General features: G+C 51.5%; 2 protein-coding genes across 10 annotated transcripts in view; both read right to left on the minus strand.

Annotated features, from left to right (window-relative positions):
- Positions 1–19,166, minus strand: part of LOC310663192 (uncharacterized protein) — a 140,786-nt gene extending 121,620 nt beyond the window's left edge. For 2 of the 9 annotated variants that reach the window (XR_014504381.1, XM_083410872.1), the window contains exons 1-4: positions 19,071–19,166; positions 16,411–16,509; positions 13,616–13,671; positions 12,486–12,759 (exon numbers count right to left, since the gene is read on the minus strand). Coding sequence is in view for 8 of the 9 variants with exons in the window: in XM_083410872.1 (XP_083266998.1) it covers positions 12,486–12,690 (205 nt within the window). In the remaining variant the exon portion in view is untranslated. Of the gene's footprint in view, positions 1–12,485; positions 12,760–13,529; positions 13,726–16,410; positions 16,510–17,301; positions 17,354–18,913; positions 19,025–19,070 lie in introns of those variants that run through there. The other 7 variants (XM_083410876.1, XM_083410877.1, XM_083410873.1 and 4 more) reach the window with 7 other exon arrangements.
- On the minus strand, positions 1,714–11,330 carry ENO3 (enolase 3). The gene is made up of 12 exons (XM_083410524.1): positions 11,197–11,330; positions 9,811–9,897; positions 9,596–9,691; positions 9,003–9,061; positions 7,825–7,894; positions 7,599–7,732; positions 5,694–5,916; positions 4,368–4,565; positions 2,927–3,128; positions 2,708–2,816; positions 2,417–2,475; positions 1,714–2,035 (listed from the first exon to the last, which is right to left on the minus strand). The coding sequence occupies exons 2-12, from the start codon at positions 9,893–9,895 to the stop codon at positions 1,966–1,968; spliced, it is 1,305 nt and encodes a 434-aa protein (XP_083266650.1). The 5' UTR covers positions 9,896–9,897; positions 11,197–11,330; the 3' UTR covers positions 1,714–1,965.
- Positions 19,167–19,702: the final 536 nt, after the last annotated feature.

The raw sequence follows: 19,702 nt of genomic DNA on the forward strand, positions 1-19,702 counted from the left end.
GGGGAATAGGAATTCGTTCATTCCCCCCCCCAAAAAAAAATATAGTCCAGTCCAGCCCCCCCCCACATGGTCTGAGGGACAGTGGTCCGACCCACGGCTGAAAAAGTTTGCTGACCCTTGATTTATATCCGTCAAAAGACCTCAGGGCGCATCACAAGAACAAATGGATAAGTGTAATTGGGAATTTAGGGACTTTGCTGGTGGAAGATGCAAGGAAGTCCCCTGGCTGAGGTGGAAGGGGGGGGGGAGGTGTCATCTGTGGCCCTTATCCAAATGTGGGACCCCCACCAGTCCCATGCCCTATGCATCTCGCCGTTTCGTCCCTTTCTAGACTGCCTTTCCCCCAAAGAGCACAAGGCATGAGATTCATATCCAGTTTTCCCACCTTCATTTAATCCCCACAACCGCTCTGCGAGGTACATTAGGCAGAGAGGCAGGGAGCCAAAGGTCACACCCTGTGAGCTCCATTGCCAAGGGGGGATTCAAACCCAGCTCTCTCCCAGAATACCATCTGGCACTCCAACCATTGCACCTCGCTGGCTGTGGGGAGAGTCAGAGATCGCCCCCTCCCTGGCTCAGGTGGCCTTCACAGGGAGTTGGCAAGGGTGGAGGAATCTACCTAGCTCCACATTGTCCACACTGACGGCAGCTCTGGCTCTCCCGGGATTCAAGCAGGGAGTCTCTCGAAGCCCTGCCTGGAGATTCCAACGGGGGATTGAACCCAGGATCTTCTGCATGCGGGGCAGCAGCTCTCCCACCGAGCTGCGGTTCCTTCAAACAAAGCCAAGGTGCTAGTCCTCATGGTTCCTTTAACAGGAACCCTGGAATCTTGCCTGTGGTCCGTCTCACTCAGTACGGCTTAGAGTGACTGGAAGCAGCAGCGCTCCAGGGTTTCAGGCAGCCTTCTGCATGCCAGGCAGGTGTTCTAGCAGCCCTCCTTCCCCAAGAGCTCTTTGCCATAGAGGACTCTGCTTGACATTAAATCGCCCCCATCTCTGTGGGCCTCTTTGGCTTATGTGGGGCCCCGTTGTGACCCCAGGAAGACCCTCTGTAGCCTCTGCTAATCCCAGTTCATTCGCATCAAGAGTCGGCTACCATAACGCTCTTTTGCACATACACAAGTAATTTCATTTGTGTGTGCGAAGTTACTGAGGCCTAGAAACCTGGAGCCCCAACCTTGACCATTTCCTGCAAAGCCTTCATTCAGAGAAGAGGACGGGGAGATAATATACGGTCCCAAACCAGTTTGAAGCCCATATTGTGATTTGGTTTCATAGTATTTGACCTGGGAATATATTGCGAATCCTGGCGTGTGCTTGTGTGCTACGCAATAATTTGATGTGGGGGAAACCGTGAAGTCAGCCAATGCCTCTGCTTATTTCAGACATCGTGATATCTCAATATACCATGATGTTTAGCAGGTGATGTATCCCAACACTGCCCAGCCCTGGCAGAGCGACAGAGGGAGGCGAGAGGAGCCCGCCTGAAGCACAAAGGGGAACGTGGCTCAGGGGCAGTCTGGGCACTTCCCAATTTCACTGGCACCAAACTGGCGCACCCGTCTTCCGTTCTATTGTTGCACCACCCTCCCAGTGTGGCGCCCAGTGTGACTGAACTGGCCGCGCGCCCCTAAATCCGCCTCTGCCTGGCTAACAGGCACACATGCACCCCGTCCCGTTTCCCAGAAGACGCAAAGAAGGATCCTGACGCCGCTTGCTCTGGCACAACGGCCTTGTTTATTCGCTGCCCCGAGATGGGATGGTGGGGCAGAGGCTCCTCAGCTGCGCCGCCAGGGCCTTTGCCCAGGACCCGGAAGGGGGAAACGAGGAGGGGATCCAGCCAGCCCTGGCCAGTGGGGGGCGGTGTTGTGGAGCCGCCTTCCAAGGAGAGGAGAGCAGGTGGGGGGGGTCTCTCCCTGGGGTTCCCTGGCCCCCCTGGGGTGGGGCTGCAGGCCAGGCGCTGCTTCTACTTGGCCAGAGGGTGGCGGAATTTGCGGCCGGCAAAGACCGCTTTGTCTCCCAGCTGCTCCTCGATCCTGCAAGGAAGGGAGACGGGGAGCAAGATCAGTGCCGGGTCTGGAAAGCAAGACTCGGGAGGAACAGGGATGTTTAGCTTGGAGAAGATACAGGGCCCATCTCAGATATCTCAAGGGCTGCTGCTTGCGAGATGGAGCAAGCTTGTTTTCCGCAGCTCCATAAGGGAGGACTCGAACTCATGGCGTTAAGTTATGAGATTCTGACTCAACATCAGGAAGAGATTTCTGACAGTAAAAGCTATTTGAATGGAGCCCCTTGGAAGATGACGGGCTCTCCTCCCTTCGAGGTGTTTAAGGAGAGCTTGCCATGGATTCTGGAGCTGTGGTTCTGGGTTGGGCTGGATGACCCCTGGGGGACCCTTTCCAATTCTATCTCCTCACCTCATCAGCTGGTTGTACTTGGCCAGACGCTCGGAGCGGCAGGGAGCTCCGGTCTTGATCTGCAAAAAGGCACCAGAGATATTGATATATCGATTGGCAAAACATGCACTGGGCCCTATCGGCGCATCGCTCGGGACGCCTTGCGAAGTTTAAAACCCACACAGTCCCACCCCCCAGAATACAGGAAGGAACCCTGAATGGGGAAACAGGCCGAGCGTCCTAAAATGGGGAGTTGGGGGGGGATACAGGCACCCTCTCTGCATTGGCTGATCCCCACCCTGGTCCTCTCACCTGCCCTGTGCAGAGACCCACGACCAGGTCGGCGATGAAGGTGTCCTCGGTTTCCCCGGAGCGGTGGCTCACCATGACTCCCCAGCCGTTGCTCTGGGCCAGCTTGCAGCTGGGAAGGAAGGAAGGAGGAGACGGTTTGGGGGGTGTCCCGGGAGATCCTGCACCTGCCGCAATAGCCCCCCACCCGGAGGACACCCTGCTGCCTCCCCGGACACTCACGCCTGGATGGACTCGGTGACGGAGCCGATCTGGTTGACCTTGAGCAGGAGGCAGTTGCAGGCCTTCTTCTCCACCGCCTGCTGGATGCGCTTGGGGTTGGTGACGGTCAAGTCGTCGCCCACAATCTGGATCTGCACCTGCGTCAGGAACTTGGACCACGTCTCCCAGTCGTCCTGGTCAAAGGGGTCCTCAATGGAGACGACTGGGGGGGGGGCAGGGAGGTGGGGAGGGAAGGGAGGGCGTTACAGGCCAGCACGCCCCGACATCTCTCTCCCCGCTCTGCCCCACACCTCCTGCCCACAGCCCTCAGGCTAACCTCTCATATGGACAACAATAATTATTATAATAATAATAATAAGAAGAATTTATTATTTATACCCCGTCCATCTAGCTGGGCCCCCCAGCCACTCTGGGTGGCTTCCAACAAAACACTAAAATACAATGACCTATTAAACATTAAAAGCTTCCCTGAACAGGGCTGCCTTCAGATGTCTTCTAAAAGTTTGGTAGTTATTTTTCTCTTTGACATCTGGTGGGAGGGAGTTCCACAGGGCGGGTGCCACCACTGAGAAGGCCCTCTGCCTAGTTCCCTGTAACTTCACTTTGCACATGGAGGGAACCGCCAGAAGGCCCTTGGCGCTGGACCTCAGTGTCTGGGCTGAACAATGGAGGTGGAGACGCTCCTTCAGGTATACTGGGCCGAGGCCGTTTAGGGCTTTAAAGGTCAGCCCCAACACTCTGAATTGTGCTCGGAAACGTACTGGGAGCCAGTGTAGGTCTTTCCCTGTGTTATATGCTCTTGGCAGCCGCTCCCAGTCAACCCAGTGGGGCCGGAGGAGTGAAGAGAGCGCCCCTGGGCATGCACAGAGAGCCTGTCCCTCGCCACGGATGTGGGAAGCGGTCCAGGAAAGGAGCTAGGACGGCCTCTAAGCGGGAAGTTCCGCAGAGTTACAAAATGAGATATTTCAAAAGAGAAAATAGACAAGGACTGGAAGGTGTTTAAAGGATACTTGCAAAATCATATTGAAAAACCAGAACTCCTATTAGAATAAACAAGTTCCGTTATAAATACTGAAATACTAAGTAAGATGTATAACAATGTGAAACAGAAAAAGAAGCAGAAAATTGGTTTTAAAGTATGTGAAAGAAAGTAATAGAAGTGGAAAGAAATTGAAATTGAGTAGATTGGAAGTTTACCCCAAGGGTGGGGAGAGGGACGGTGGTGGGAAAAGGAAGTATCTGTGGGATTGAGTGGGGGTATGTCTGAATAGTCTTAAGGATTGTATGAAATGTATGTTTGTATATTCGTAACATGTATGTATTAATGTTGAATTATTTTAATAATAAAAATTATTTTAATTTTTAAAAGAAGAGATATTTCAGTGGGATGGGGTCCCCTGGTTTTTGTGTCACCCGGAAGCAATTTGGCCGTCTCTCTCACCAGGGTAGTTCTTGATGAAACTCTGGTAAAGCTCCCCCAGCTTGTCTCCGGAGATGTAGCGGTTGGGGTCGTCGGGAGACTTGAAATCCAGGTCGTATTTGCCCTTGCGGAAGAACTCGGAGGCCGCCACGTCCATGCCGATGACCACTTTGTCCGAGTAGCCGGCCTTCTCGATGGCACTCTTGAGGAGCTCCAGGGCTGGCGGGGGGACGGCAGGAGGAGAGAGTGAGAAATTGGGGTGCCCCAGTACAAAGAGCATCTCTTCCCGGGGGAGAAAGCCCCAGAGCAGAAGCCAAGACCAAGAGTCCAGCAACCGAGATACAGAAGCCTTAAGGAGAGCCTGCGGGATCAGGCCAAAGGAGGCCAGCCTCCTGTCCTCACAGGGGCCAAACAGGCGCCCATTACGGGAAACCCACAAGGAGGATTTGAACACAAGAGCATCCCCTCCTGCGGTTTCCGGAAACTGGGATTCAAAAGCAGGGCTTCCTCTGGCTTTTTTAGACACAGCCATGGTGGCTGGGAAGACCTCAATCGCCCTTTCCTCCAGGAATTGGTCTCCTCCTCTTGGAAATCCATCCCTGACTCCGGCTCTGCAACAGGAGAGCTTTCTTTTCTCCCCACATTCACCTGCCTTGGATGCCCACAAGAGGAGGAGGAAAACAATTCTCTCTGCGTAATTCCATCTTATATTTTGTCCATCTTTTTAAAATATTGTTTTATAGATTCTAAATGCCGCGTTGATTTGTCAACCACACAACTTGTGGCAATGGTGAGATTTGGTTCATTTCTAGTTGCTGTTTCGTTAAGTTTTTTATAGACTGCAACCATTTTATTGATAATTTGTTAATGATTTTATGTGATGCATTCGCAATGCACTATTATGGTTATTTCTTGTTTGAAATGAGATTCAAGCGGCATAAAGAAATCAAATCAAATCATCTTATGGTCTCTTCCTCGCCTTTCTCCTAAACTGAAAAGCCCCCAAATCTGCCCCCTTCCTTCACAGGGAACTCTGTGCCCCCCTCCCTTGACCTTTCGGGCTGCCTTTTTTCCATGTCCTTTTTGAGGCGAGGCAACCAGAACCACCCGCAGTATTCTGAATTTGTCTGCCTGGGCCTTCAGCCGCGGGTTCCTTCCCGCAGGAAGCTTGACCCTTGAGGGTGAGCCCAGCGGTATCTCCCCGCTGCCCTTTTGCCGGAGCTCCGGTTACAGCCGCCGAGCTAATTCCGGCCGTGGCGGCGTTTAAAGGGCGAGGGTGGCGTGAAACCCTAACCCCGCTGCCTGCCACCCGCTAAAAGTAGCCTGCCTCCTCGCCCAAGGCGCTACCTTCGTTGTTCTCCAGGATGTTGGGGGCGAAGCCGCCCTCGTCTCCCACGTTGGTGGCGTCCTTCCCGTACTTGCTCTTGATGACGGCCTTCAGGTTGTGGTAGACCTCGGCCCCGATCCGCATGGCCTCCTTGAAGTTGCTGGCGCCCACCGGCAGGATCATGAACTCCTGCATGGCCAGCTTGTTCCCGGCGTGGGAGCCTCCGTTGATCACGTTGAAGGCCTGGCGGGGGCAAGGGGGGGCAGGAGGAAGGGGTCAGGATCCGTCCCAAAGACTGCCAGTCTTTAGGATCGGGACGGGTGGCCTCCCAGAGACATCTCACAAGCTAAAGGGCAGAGCCTGAAGAACTCTCTCTCTCTCTCTCTATATATATATATGGCATAATTTCATTTCTCCTGCAAATCTTTTTTTATACAATCATTTTTATTAGTTTTCAATTACAACAAGCCAATAATAGCCTCTTTATAACAATGCCAAATTATAATACTAGGAGTAATACCAATCATGCAGATGACAAATTATCGTATTGGCCTGAATATAAGCAGCACTTTCCCCCCAAAATTCCAACCGTGGATAGTTAAAGTGTGGCTTTAATTCGCGACCTTACAAAAATTCGCGACCTTACGATATCGCTGCTGAAACAGACAGACGGTAAAATGGAACGGGTCTGAGGGCCTGTGGAATTTTAGGGGAATGGCTTATATTCTCTCCCCCCCCCCCCCAAATTTTAATTTGCAGGTGCGGCTTATATTCAGGCCAATACGGTATACGGTTTAGGTCCCTGCCCCAATGCAATAATTGATGGTTTGATGATTTACTTTATTCCTGCGCTCCAAAATCTTATAAATTCCAATTGCGTTCCAGTCAAAATAACAATCCCTTACATCGCAACTGCAGTTTTGACGGATTCCATTCGTACTGATTTTACACCTACAGGTGAAGTGTTCAAATTCTCTCCTTGTGTGTGGCAATTATTCTGTCCCCCTGCAAATCTTAGTGCCATTAGCATGTATGCAAATGTCCAGCTCCTTTAAGAACACTGGAAGAGCCTGTGGGATCAGGCCAGAGGGGGGGGGGCCCTAGTCCAGCCCCCTCTTCTCACTGGAAAGCCCCCCCAAGCAAGATTCAAAGGCGAAAGCAACTCTCCCTTCCTGTTTCCAGGAAAGGGTTCCAACTGTCTCATCTCGAACCCCGACCCCATAGAGACTCTTTATCCGGATCAGGGCCCTGAGCATCTTTGACACCCCCCACCCTGCCAGCCCCCTCCCCAAAAACAGAGAAGGGAGGTGCTGGGCTTTGGGGGTGGAGGGCTCTAGAACCAACCCCCGCCTGACAGAGCCTTATGCCTCTTTGCCAAAGCCCAGAACCTCCCTTCTCCGTCTTTGGGGAGAAAGCACAGGAGCTGGGGCTGGGGGTGTCAAATTTGGGCCTCGCTCCCCCCCCCACTCCACACAAGAAGGTGTGGGGGGCAGGTTCCTGGGTGGTCGAAGATCTCTCGCGACCCCCTTGGTATGAGAAGTTGGGCCGCCCTGAGAGAGACCCTTCCTTCTCAAAAATAGGGTGTGTGTGGACTCACTTGCTGAAAAATTAAAAAATCTCTGATTATTTGCAAAGGGAAGCTTTGTATCAGCTGAAAGCCAATAATCCATTTGGAGCCGCAATGCATCTTTGCACTTCTATTATTATTATTATTATTATTATTATTAGCCACACTTCATCCAAGCATCACAGGGCAGTCTACAGCTTTACGGTTGATATTTTTGGTCCTTTTTGCTACGTTTCCCCTTTGGTGTTGCTGATATATTAATCTGATCCAGTCCTCTGGGAGCCTGCACTGCACCCCCAAAAGAGAGGGGCTTTGGCTCCAGCCCCCCCCCGCCCCCCACCCCTCCCCGGACACTCACTGGTACGGGCAGGATCAGGTCCTTGTTGCCAGCCAGGTCTGCGATGTGTCGGTAGAGGGGGATGCCCTTCTCAGCGGCGCCCGCCTTGCAGACGGCGAGGGAGACGCCCAGGATGGCGTTGGCCCCAAACTTGGCTGTGGGGAGGAAAAGATGGGGTGCTGGGTGAGGGGCTGCGCGAGAAGACAGCGGGGCAGGAGGGGGCGAGGCAGAAGAGGCGCCCGCTTACATTTGTTCTCTGTCCCGTCCATCTCCAGCATCAGCTTGTCAATTTTCTCCTGATCCACAACGCTCAGCTTCTAAGGGAGGAGAGAGAAAAGGGAACCCGTTCGTTTCCCGGGAACACGGGTTCGAATCCTGGCCTGGCACCTTCCCCGCACGGAGGTTGGAAGTCTGATAGGGAAACTCAGAGAGTCTTAAGGTGTGTGGGCCAAAAGTTAAAGGGAGCCAAAAGATGGCATGCCAGATAGAATCGTAGAGTTGGAAGAAGGGGGACCCCCCCACCCCACGGCTATCTATCTATCTATCTATCTATCTATCTATCTATCTATCTTTTGCCCCACGCATGGCTCGAACCCACAACCCTGAGATGAAATGTTTCACACGCTACACAGAGTCTCTCCACTCTCTTCACCTGAGAAACAAAAAGCAGGGCTGCAAAGGGGAGGCCGCAGCACAAAATTTTCAACTCAGAGCATATAGAATAATAGAGTTGGGAGTGACAGCCCCCCCCCCCCGGTCATCTAGCCCAACCCCCTGAGAGACCCCCCCCTCTCTTCCCTTGGGATTTCCTTCCCCAGTTCCTTTCTGCCCAGCTGGCCTCTCCTTCCTACTCACCAGCCAGTAAGAACCCCGTGAAACTGGGAATAAATGGGGGTGGCAACGGGGGGAGTTGCGTCCCATAAAAGGCCTTTGGGACAAGGGTTCGGGTTCTGTTTCTCCTTTTCGTTTGCGTCTCACCATGTTTGGTACACTTATATTTATGTGCTTTTTGAACTTTCAATAAAGATGTTAAGAAAAAAGTTTAAAAATAAAATAATACAAATAATTTTAAAAGGATTCCTGCTCCTGCTGGCTTGCTCAGATAATTGGGGGGGGGGGTGTCCTGGCTTCCTGGGGAGTCCCTGGGGGCTCTTTGACCCAGCAAGGTCCTGGTCCTGGGGGCAGGGGCTTTGAGGGTTTTCTGTGGGGCTGTAGGAAAGGGCTTCTGCCCCCCAGAACCCAGCTTCTCTCTCTCTTTCTCTTGATGTCTCTGATTCCTGCTATTTTGCCTGCCTTGTGGGGGGCTGGGCTAGCTGGCCCTTAGGGGTCCCTTCCTACGGCACAGTTTGGTGACCCCAGAGCCCAGCGCTGCTCAGGGTGACCCCCAACCCAAGCCCTGCCCGGGTCCCACCCTCTCCCTCTCACCTTCTCAATCAGGGCGGGGGCGATGGTCTTGTTGATGTGATCCACGGCTTTCAACACCCCTGCGGGCAGAACGGATGGGTGAGGGGATGGAGGGGTGACCCCGCAGGGGCACAAGCACACTCCCACCCACGCTACCCTAAACATGGGGCAGAATCAGGGCCAGGCGGGTAGTTCTATGGTGGTGCGTCTGGAAAGGGTGTGATGGAAGAGAGTAGCCGGGAACTGGGCTCTTGGGTCTGGCCGGCATTCCCTCCAACTCTGTATCTGGCCAGAAGGCCATCCCCCCAAGCAAGGGGGCACAGAGAGACGGCCTGCCCCTATCCGGAGGCAGGAAGCCCCCACTCCATCCCTGAACCCTGGTCCTTCCAGCCCTTGCAGGCAGCAGCCGTCCAAAGCCCCCCATGGACGTCAAGCCATTTGTAACCGTCCAGTGGCAGGGAGTTCCGCAGATCCACAGCACATCTTGCGTGCAGAGAAGAACTGAAGTGTCGGTGCCACTTGGCTCCGCTTCCCTTCCTCCTAACCTTGATGTTCCCTGGGGCACCGACTCCCCCCCCCGCTCCGTGAGCCGCCACGTCCGGGTGACCCCTCACCTTTGCCCAGGTACCTGCTCTTGTCCCCATCGCGGAGTTCCAGGGCCTCGTAGATGCCGGTGGAGGCCCCGCTGGGCACGGCAGCCCGGAAGTGGCCTGGAGAGGAGGTCAGAGAGGAGGGTCAGTTGGGCGCCAGGCGCCCAGCACCCTCCCTGCCCTCCTTGGCTCCCTCCCCCCAAGAGAGCACGCCCTTGCCCGCAGGGGCTCCGACTCACCCTTGGCTGTCTCCAAGTCGACTTCTACGGTGGGGTTCCCCCGGGAGTCGAGGATCTCGCGAGCGTGGATCTTCTGGATAGACATGCCTGGAGGGGGGGTCAGAGGGAGGGGGTCAGCGAGGGTCAGCCAGGCCTCCTGCCTCCCAGCGTCCGCTTCGCCCTGGCAAAGTTTGGGGGGGCTCAACTGCCACAGGGATTCTTTAATTGTGATCGGACTAGATGTCCTTCGGGGTCCCTTTCAATTCTACGATTCCACAAGTCTATGAACCCGGAGGCTGGTCTCACGCTAAGAAGGGGAAGGAGGGCCTGCTGGATGAGGCCCAAAGGATCTGGCCCAGCACCCTGTCCGCAAAGGGTCCAAATCCCCCATAGAAGCAAGGAATCGAGATAGACTGGCTCTGGAGCTGGAGGCTCCACAAGAACAGCAGACGGAGCTGGGTCAAAAGGGAGCCAGTTCGGTCCAGAATCACAGGGGCCAACCAGATGCACATGATGGGAAAGCCAAAACCAGGATCCGGGTGCAAGAGGAACACTCTTCCCCTCCTGGGGTTTCCAGAGCCCAGGTCTGCAGGGAGGCCTCTCCCAAGCAGTGTGGGGCAGTGGTTAGAGGGCCAGACTGGGACTGGGGAGAGACCAAGCCTGATTCTCATCGGTGGGTGTCGTTGGGCGAGTCACTCCACCTCAGCCCAGGCTGCCTTGCAGGGGTGTTGAGATTAAATGAGCTCCTTGCAGGACCAAGAGGCGTATCAGTGCCATAAATGCATTAGCTGCAAAAGGAGCAAGGCTTCAGCTGAGAGCGCCAAGCCCACCGGCCTGGGACCCTCTTCCGCCACTCAGGGACCCAGCGCTGGCAGAGAGGGGGAAGGGGAGGACGGAGCAGCTGCCAGGATTAAAAATAGAAGTGCCCCCCCCCCATCTCTTCTGGTCGCAGGGAAATGTCACCGGGCCTCTGGCTCAAGGCAGAAAAGGAGAGCAGCTGGCGCCTTGGGGCTGGAGAGATGGGGGGCCCTTTCTGCACCCCCCAAGAGACATGCTCCCCTCTCATGCCTCCTCCGGGGACCTCCAAAGTGGTGCCCCCCACCCACCCTCCCCAGGAAGGCAGCATTTCAAGGGTCTGCCACATACGCCTTGACCCACACTGTTAATAACCCCAAACGCGGAGAGAGGGTTTTTTTTGGGGGGGGGGACTCAGAAATTCTATGCAACGGAGGGCTGCCCCCATTCCTTCGCAGAGAGGCCGTGAGAGGCAACGGAGGGTGGCTTGGGTGCCCCCTCCTCTAGTGGGGCACCCAAGGGGACCAGGACACCCGCTTGTTGGCCTGGGGGTCCCCCCACCCGCGGCCTCTTCCCCCCACCCCGCTCCAGAAGGGGCCCCCACTCGCTCACTTGCGTAGGGCTGGCTTGGGGGTCCTTGGCTGTCGCTGGGAGCTGCTGACAGTGCCCAGGCTGGGGGCTGACCCCCTGCCTTTATACCCGGAGGTTGTGCAGCTCCGCCCCCCAGGGCCCAGTAAGGGACTGTCGGCAAAAGCAGGCTGGACAGAGCAAAAGTCTGCAGCTCAGTCAGTAGAGAATGAAATTTCTGAATCTCAGGGTCAGGTGTGAGCCCCACGTTGGGGGGGCAGGTTCCTGCATTGCAGGGGGTTGGACTGGATGACCCCCAGGGTGCTATGAGCCCGGCAAGCGATACCCAGCCAGAGGGAATGACCCTCCTGTCCTGGCCGTCCCCTGGCATCCCCTGACTCATCCTGGCCCCTTTGTGCATCCAGCAGCTGTGTGGCTGGGACCAATCCCACAGGTCCAGACTGGGCAGCAAGGATGGGGCCAGGGGTCTCCAGAGAGACTCCTGGGACGCTGCTTTCTCTAGGCAGCAGGATGGAATGGCCTTGGGGCCTGACCTCAGCCTCGTCTGGGGGCCCAGCTGTGCCCCTAACTGGACAGGGGCAGCCTGACTTCTGCCGATGAGCTTGTAACGTCTAGGCTAGATTACTGGCCCGACTGCACTGCATTCAAAGTGCTGGTTTCGACCTTTAAAGCCTTAAACCGGGCATGGCCAAACTTGGCCCTCCAGCTGTTTGGGGACTACAACTCCCATCATCCCTGACTGCTGGTCCTGTTAGCTAGGGATGATGGGAGCTGTAGTCCCAAAACAGCTGGAGGGCTGAGGTTGGGGACGCCTGCTCAGGACCGCAGTACCTCAAGGACCGCCTCTCCCCATATGAACCCACTGAGATCATCCGCTGAGGCCCTTCTCACGAGAACGGGGCCTTCTCTGCAGTGGCTCCCCAATTGTGGAATGCTCTCCCCAAGGAGGTCTGCCTGGCGCCTTCATTATACACACTTGAGGCGCCAGGCAGAAATGTTCCTCTTCTCCCACCTATGGCCTTTTACATGAGAAGGGTGCTACTGCTTCGTTCCTTATTATGGGATGCATATTTTGTGCTTTCATACTACAGACCACCCTGTGACCCTTGGAGGAAGGGCAGCATATGAATTTGATAAGGGAGAAGGGACCCAGTTCTGAACAGGAAATTTAACAACAAACAATATTAACACCCTGCACACACACTTTGGGTCTTGTCTGGAAGGCTGGACTCAAAAGAACCCCTTGTTTCAATCCTGCCATTCAGGGGGTTGGACTAGATGACCTGGGGCTTCCTTCCACCCCTCCAGCTCACCTCCTCCTCCTCCTTCTCTTGCTCGTGCTCCTTCTCCTCCCATGATCGCCCTTTCCGCCTTTCCTGAGCACTGGTCGCACTGGTTGCACTGGTGGAACACCCTGCTGAAGACCTGGCGGCGGCCCCCCTCGCTCGTCCTCGAGGAGAATTGCACCGTGTTGATGGTGCACTCCTCCGAATCGCTGTTCACGTCGCTGTCCTCCATCCCGAATCAGTTCCGCCGGATCTCTGAGCAGCAACGAGGATCGCAGTGGCTCGCAGTTCCTCCGCCCTCCTGCTCAGCCCCCAAAAAGGCAGTTGGGTTAATTTGCAGGGCGCTTTGGTTTGTTTTACTCTATTCTGCTCCCTCTTTTCTGCCAACCGCTCTGAGGCCTTTCTTCCGACGGTCGGCCGACCTTACGGCCTAAACGGAAGAATAAATCATTTGCACCCCTTTCCGTTTCAACGGAGGGGGCACCGAGGCAGGGAAAGAATGGCGTTCCCCTGATTGCTGCTAAAGCCCAGCCTTCGCCAATCTCGTGCCCTCCAGGACTTGTAGTCCACAACATGCAAAGCCCAGCAGGACCCAGTCTGGTTTCAACATGGATGGGGGGGTTGAGACTCCTGTATTGCAGGGGGTTGGACTAGATGGCCGCCAGGGTCCCTTCCAAGTCTATGAATCTGGAGGTCGCCCGGTTGCTCTAACCCCTGAGCTCCACTGCCTCCAAGAGGCAGGGGGCTCCAGCCTCCAGAGCTTCGCTCCCCCAGCGGCACGGGGTTGGACTAGATGGCCGCCAGGGTCCCTTCCAAGTCTATGAATCTGGAGGCTGCCCGGTTGCTCTAACCCCTGAGCTCCACTGCCTCCGAGAGGCGGGGGGTTCCAGAGCTGCGCACCCCCAGCGGCATGGAGTGCTTGAGGGCACGTTTTGTGCCTGCCACTTGCAGACGCTCCCTTAGCCCAGCTCCCTCTAAAGTCTTGGCCTAAATTTAGAGGCTGCTAAAGGTCAAAGGCTCCATTCCAAGCAGCGGCTTAAAGGACGAGGTGAAACTTTAGCTGCCGCTCACCTTTCACAGGCCTGCCTTGGGGTGGGGGGATCCCTTCTTCGGATCCAGGGGGAGAAGGAGGGATCTGGTAAGGGCTGGGGACTCACCGGGCGAAAGGCACAGAAGCTCCGACGGACGAGGGCGGAGGGTTCGAGAAGCGCGGCTTAAGGAAACGAAAACCAAGGGATGGTCAGGAAGCAAGAGCCAGGGCCCTGTTCTAAGAGGAGGGCAGGTTTTTCATAGATATTTCAAGAAGAACCACAATAAATATGTCGAAAAGATCACCATCCTGCTACACCCAGTCCACGTTTGTAAGAACCTGTCTGTCCTTTGGAACTCCCCGCCTCTTGAGACGGGGCAGCCGCCTTCCCCGTCCTCTTTCCAGCGCCTGCTAAAATCGTCTTTTAATTCAGCTACGAAATTTAGACGCCTCCCTTCCATCACGAGATCCCAGGGCGGTTTGCAGAACAAAACCAAATTGTTTTAGACTAACCCAGATGTTTAGAAAGCCAAGAAAAGCTCTGATCTGTTTTCGGACCACTTTTGAAAGTCTATAGACATTATTTCTGCGAGTTTCTCCTGCTGGTAAATTTAACTCTTTTGTAAACCGCTTTGAGGGTTTGGGTGCTGTTATTCCCACCCCCACCCCTTTTTTTTTGCAACCAAGCCGTTTTCGATATGAACGAATAGTCTTCCTAGCCTGCCCGGGTGGTGGATCTGTGTTCCAGAGTTGCCCTGGTGGGCGATGAGATTCCTGGGGACCCCAGACCAACGGGCAGCTGAGAAGCGGGACTCTGTGTGCGCGCGGATTTCTCTGACCTTGGCACGGCCTCCAAGCAGGTCTGGGAAGCGCTGTCAGGCAAAGGTCACCAGGGTGAGGTTTCCTGGCGTGTCTCAGGACTGCCGGCATGGGGTTTCACAGGTTGCAAGGAGCCCAGATATGGAGTGAGGGTGGGTGGGCATGCTGAAGGGCAGCTGCAGTGCCATCTAGCGGACCTGACTTAGACATGCAGGGCGTTTCACGGAAGCATAGAGTCAGGGAAATGTAGAGTTCGAAGGGACCCCCAGGGGTCATCCAGCCCAACCCGCTGCAATGCAGCAATCCCAACTAAAGCATCTGTGATAGATGGCCATCTGACCTCTGCTTAAAAACCTCCATGGAAGGAGAGTTTGTTACTCTGCACACGAAGATGGGAGAGAGACAGAAAGATTATTATTATTATTATTATTATTATTATTATTATTATTATTATTAATACGCCGCCCATCTGGCTGGGTTTCCCCAGCCACTCTGGGCAGCTTCCAACAGAATATTAAAATACAACAATCTATTAAACATTAAAAGCTTCCCTAAACAGGGCTGCCTTCAGATGTCTTCTAAAAGAGAGAAATATATATAACGGATAACATTTTTATAAATTACGGCCATTTCAGCCTTCTTGCTTAATGTTTTTAAATATCTGGACGGGGCACCAAGCGCTGCTTTCATTTTAAACTGTTGCTCTCGTAACGCTCGTTACTGTTAAATCGTTAGCTGTCTTTATGGCATTTATGGAATTATTTATTTCCTAAAAATTATGCACTGGGGAATATAAAACCCCTGAAGTGGTTTATGAAAAAAGGATAAAACCATAAAATTATCAATAAGAAGATGAGACAAACTATGGAAGACTTTTGAAAAGTTAAAATAGCAATAGGCTAAAAAGGGACAGAAATTGGAGAACTGCTATACAGGTGATAGAATGAAATTCAGATAGAGGGGATTCGAGGAAGACAGTTACCAATGTTAAGAGATTTAGGTATTTGAAGTAATAATTTTCTTATGTGTTTAGTTTAATGTCTTTGTTGTGTGTTTTGCCATGTTTTTTTTTCTTCTTTTTTCTGTTTGAAAAATCTGGAAAATCAATTTAAAAATTTTGAAAAAATAAAAAGCGACGGTAACTCGGACCAGCTTCCAAAATATCAGGACAGGCTTGTCTAAATGAATATTTTTAGAGCCGTGAAAGTGTATTCCTGGTCTCAAGAGGCGTGGAGTTCCAGAGTGCAGGGGCCGCCACACTAAAATATTGAGTTTTTACAAAAGTGGGAATGGGTATTATGTGGTCCCTGTGAGAGGGCCAGCATACCTGTGTGTGGATATGGATGCACAAGCAGACAGGGTTCGATAAGTGGATTACACCCCATTGCGGAGTTATTTGCTGTTTGGGGCTAATCCTTGGTGCCAGGACTGCTTCCCCCCATATGAAGCGCCCCGGCCCCAGAGACCCTCATTTGGGGCTCTTCTTTGTGTCCGGGGGGGGTGGTGGTGGTGCAAGAGGACAGCGGGGCCTTCTCCGTGTTGGCTCCCTGTTTGTGGCACATTCATTGCATATCTGTAGGCTCCAGGCAAATCTGGTGAACCGCCCAGAGATCTTTAGATGGAGGGCAGTATAGAAATCTAATAAATAGAAATATTCCTTTTTAACCAAGCATTTGACTTTTAACTATCTATGGCTTTTTAGAAGTGGGTGGGTTTTAATCTACGTATGTATTATGTGGGAATTTTTGGTTGTAAGTCGCTTTTGAGTTGCCCTGGGCAAAATAAAGCAGTTAACACATATAATAATAATAATAATAATAATAATAATAATAATAATAATAGCAGGCTGGCCAATGGAGCTTTTCCAAAGATCAGTCCCAATATGGCTAACCCAGGCAAAAATATATAAAAAATAAGATTCACCCCAGCCTTTTGCATGGCTTAGCTTGCATCTGTTCAACTTGCTATTTTTAAAAAATCTGAATTTTGGGGGGTCCTTTTTAAATGTGGACACATTTTAAACGACCAGTAATAACTGCAGTCCAGTTTGATGAAAGGCAAACCTATAAATGTTTTTAACCCAATACAGAAAAATCTGCTCACCTTTTCCTGAAATATGGTCCCCTCCACAAATATATATATATATCTGTATTTATATATATATATGGTAATCACTGAAGAGATGCAGGGTTTATGGTGCAGCTGACAGAGAGAGAGAGAGAGAGAAAGGTGAGGTTAGGGTATAAATAATAAAAATATTATTGTTTTTATTATTACTACAACTACTACACTTTGTGAGGAGGAAAAAGGGGGTCTCTTTTAAGAAATGCAGATGTGTCCCCCTCTCCCATCATTAACACGCAGAGGATATGGGGGGGGGAAGAACTGCATCTGTTGGATTTCTGCCTCTCCAGACGCCGTTCAAATGGGGCGCCAGTCACTTGGGGGTGAATGATGGACTGACGGATCGATGGCATTGACACCCCAATTTTTCTCTTATCCCAAGGAGCTCCAGGTGGCAGGTACCTGGTTCCCCCCCCTCCCCTTTCTTGTTTTTAAGTTGTATTCATTCAACTCGTTTTTATTGTTGGTTGTTAGCCACCTTGGCTGGGGAGGGCGGGGTATAAATACATTATTATTATTATTATTATTATTATTATTATTATTATTATTATTATTATTATTATTATTTCTCCTCCCTTAATCCCCAGGCAGAGAGAGGCGCGTCAGGGCTGCCCTTCGAGGTCACCCAGGTGGCTTCACAGCCCCTCAATGGGGGAATTCGAACCCTGATCCCTCTGCCCCTACCAGGATTACCCACAATGCCCTGGGCCTCGATTGCCAATCTGCTTTTTTCATACAAAACCTCCTGCTGGGATATACATAAATACATAAATATCTATAAATTATATATATATAAATATATAAAATATCATAGTGTTAATTCCCCATTACAGCCCCTTCCCCTCCCTTGCCTCGCCTGCAACCAATTACCCACAATCCCCCAGGGGCAAAGGAACCTCAGCTCTCACTCGAGGCAGGCTTGGCCTCAGCCGCAAGGCCCCGTTGCCGTGGCAACCGCCCTCCACAGTCTCCATCCCCCCCCCCAGAAAAAAACCTACCCCAAATTTTATTTCTTTAAAAAAGCCCACTATGGTTTTACATCTATCTATCTATCTATCTATTGGCAGTGTGTTTTTTTTCCTGGGGGGACGCAGGGATGCCCGTACCCCTAAACATTTTGTGAATCTTTGCTGTTATTTCTTTTCCCCGATTTGAACTATGAAATGGTTATTTTTCTAGAGTCAAAATGAGAGTACCTCTAAACGTTTTTTTAAAAGAAAAAAAGCACTGTATATATAGGTGTTTTGCACTGTCGTCCTCATCGAGACTTAATAATCAGAGCCATAATTTTATTTTTTACAGCCTGCCCATCTGGCTGGGTTTCCCCAGACAATCTGGGCAGCCAACCAGCATCCTAAAGGAAAATATACATTTATGCCCTTGTCAGAATAGAATCCAGAATGGGCCGAAAGGAGTGTCTTTTGGGTGTGCTGGACCTCTGCCAGACCCTCTTTGTGGGGCTTCCCTTGGGCTCAAGGCAGAAGCCCAGTCGGGGCTGCAGGGTGCCGATTTAATAAAAATCAGGGCAGGATTCAAATTTAATAAATAACAACAACAACATCCACGCTCCGAAATCTGCAGGCCCTCCCAGCCTCCCGATTTTCCTGGAATTACAGAAGCCGTCTCCATTTCTGATTGTCCCGCTTTTCCTTTTCCTCGGAGAACCATTAAAAGTCGCTGGTGCAAAAAGCAGAGATCCTTTAGGAGTGTGGAAAGAGGATTAAGAGGTTGCTTATTTAGGATACGGATTTAATAGCAATAACTATAATGACAAAAAGTAACGTTAGAAAGGAGGTTAGAAAACCATCCATCGAGGTTGATGGAAGTCTTAGGCTAGGATAGCCAAAGGTTTGTTATGTTGCTTAAAAACAGGATGTTATGTCTGGAAATATGTGTAAAAACCATATATATATATATATATATATATATATATGAGAAAAGCATGGAGTGTGGATTCCTTTATGTTCTAGGGAGCCTCACACTATCGACACAGAAATAAGTCCCATTGAGTTCAATAGGATTTACCCCCTGATATGTTCCTATCATTCGCGGTTTCTATCATCATCATCATCATCCCTGTTTTCATTAAGAGAGAAACCTGCAAAGGGGTGAGATCTGCTTCTGGGCCGAGTCCAATGTGCATATACCATATTTTTCTGTGTATAACACGCCCCCGTGTATAGGACTATCCCTTTTTTGGGGGGCTCAAATTTAAGAAAATGGGGGGAGATACTATCCGTGTATAAGACGACCCCCATTTTTTAAACATTATTTTAGAGTAAAAAAAAAAAAATCCTAGTCTTATACACCAAAAAATACGGTAAATTATTGCTGTTATTATCACTTATTAAATTGGTGCGTAGATCTCAGGCCGGTTCACGAAAAATAAAAGGCAAAAACACAAAATCCACAATGAAAACAAAAACGGACCAATTGCGCCCTCCCACAAACATAATAATGAAAATGATGATGATGATACAACCTTGCAAGCTGTATTGTGCCCCATCAGCAGAGGAGGGGCTGGAGGCTGAGGGTAGCTTGCCAAAACTCCCCTGGAGGGGACCCTCAAGGTCATCCATTCTGACCCCCTGCCTTTCCCTTGGACGCCACGTTCCACCTGCCCCGATTCCTCCCCTCACCTCGTGTCCTGGGGATCTGTGGCTGGAGGGCTGCAGAGCTGTGTCCCGCCATATTTCCCCCTTTCCTTTAAGGCCCTGTGAGCAAACTGCACATGTCTTGGGTACCCCCCCCTGCCCTGGCTCACCATTGTGACACAAATAATGGAGTCCCCTCCCCATTGTGTCCCCCCCCCCCAGTTGCCAGGAGGGAGGGAGGGAGGGGAAAAGTGACTCTGAGATATTACTCTGCTTGGAGCAATTAATTAAAGCTCATCAATTCAGAGAAGCATAGAATGGGACCCAGGGGTCGTCTAGCCCAACCCCAACTCCCATTCCCCCCCCAACCTTTTTTTTATTGGTTTTCACAAAATTATAAACAAACAAACACATAAAACAAACAAACAATCATAATTCATAACCTTATTAAAAAATTACACTTATTAACATTGTTAAGTGACTTCCTCGCTTCCCCTTGGTTGAATTTCATTGCATGTCCTTTTAACGGTTTTCCAAATCACAGTTCTTATAAAGTTTAACTTGAACATTAACATCCTTAGATCTTTTCCTTTTGAAATTAAACATATTAATTCATCACTTAACTTGAATAAAATCCTAAGCCAATTAAGTATCTACAAGCTATTTCCAATTAATTT

Source organism: Podarcis tiliguerta (assembly GCF_965153285.1).
Source record: "Podarcis tiliguerta genome assembly, chromosome: 13".
NCBI lineage: Eukaryota > Metazoa > Chordata > Lepidosauria > Squamata > Lacertidae > Podarcis > Podarcis tiliguerta.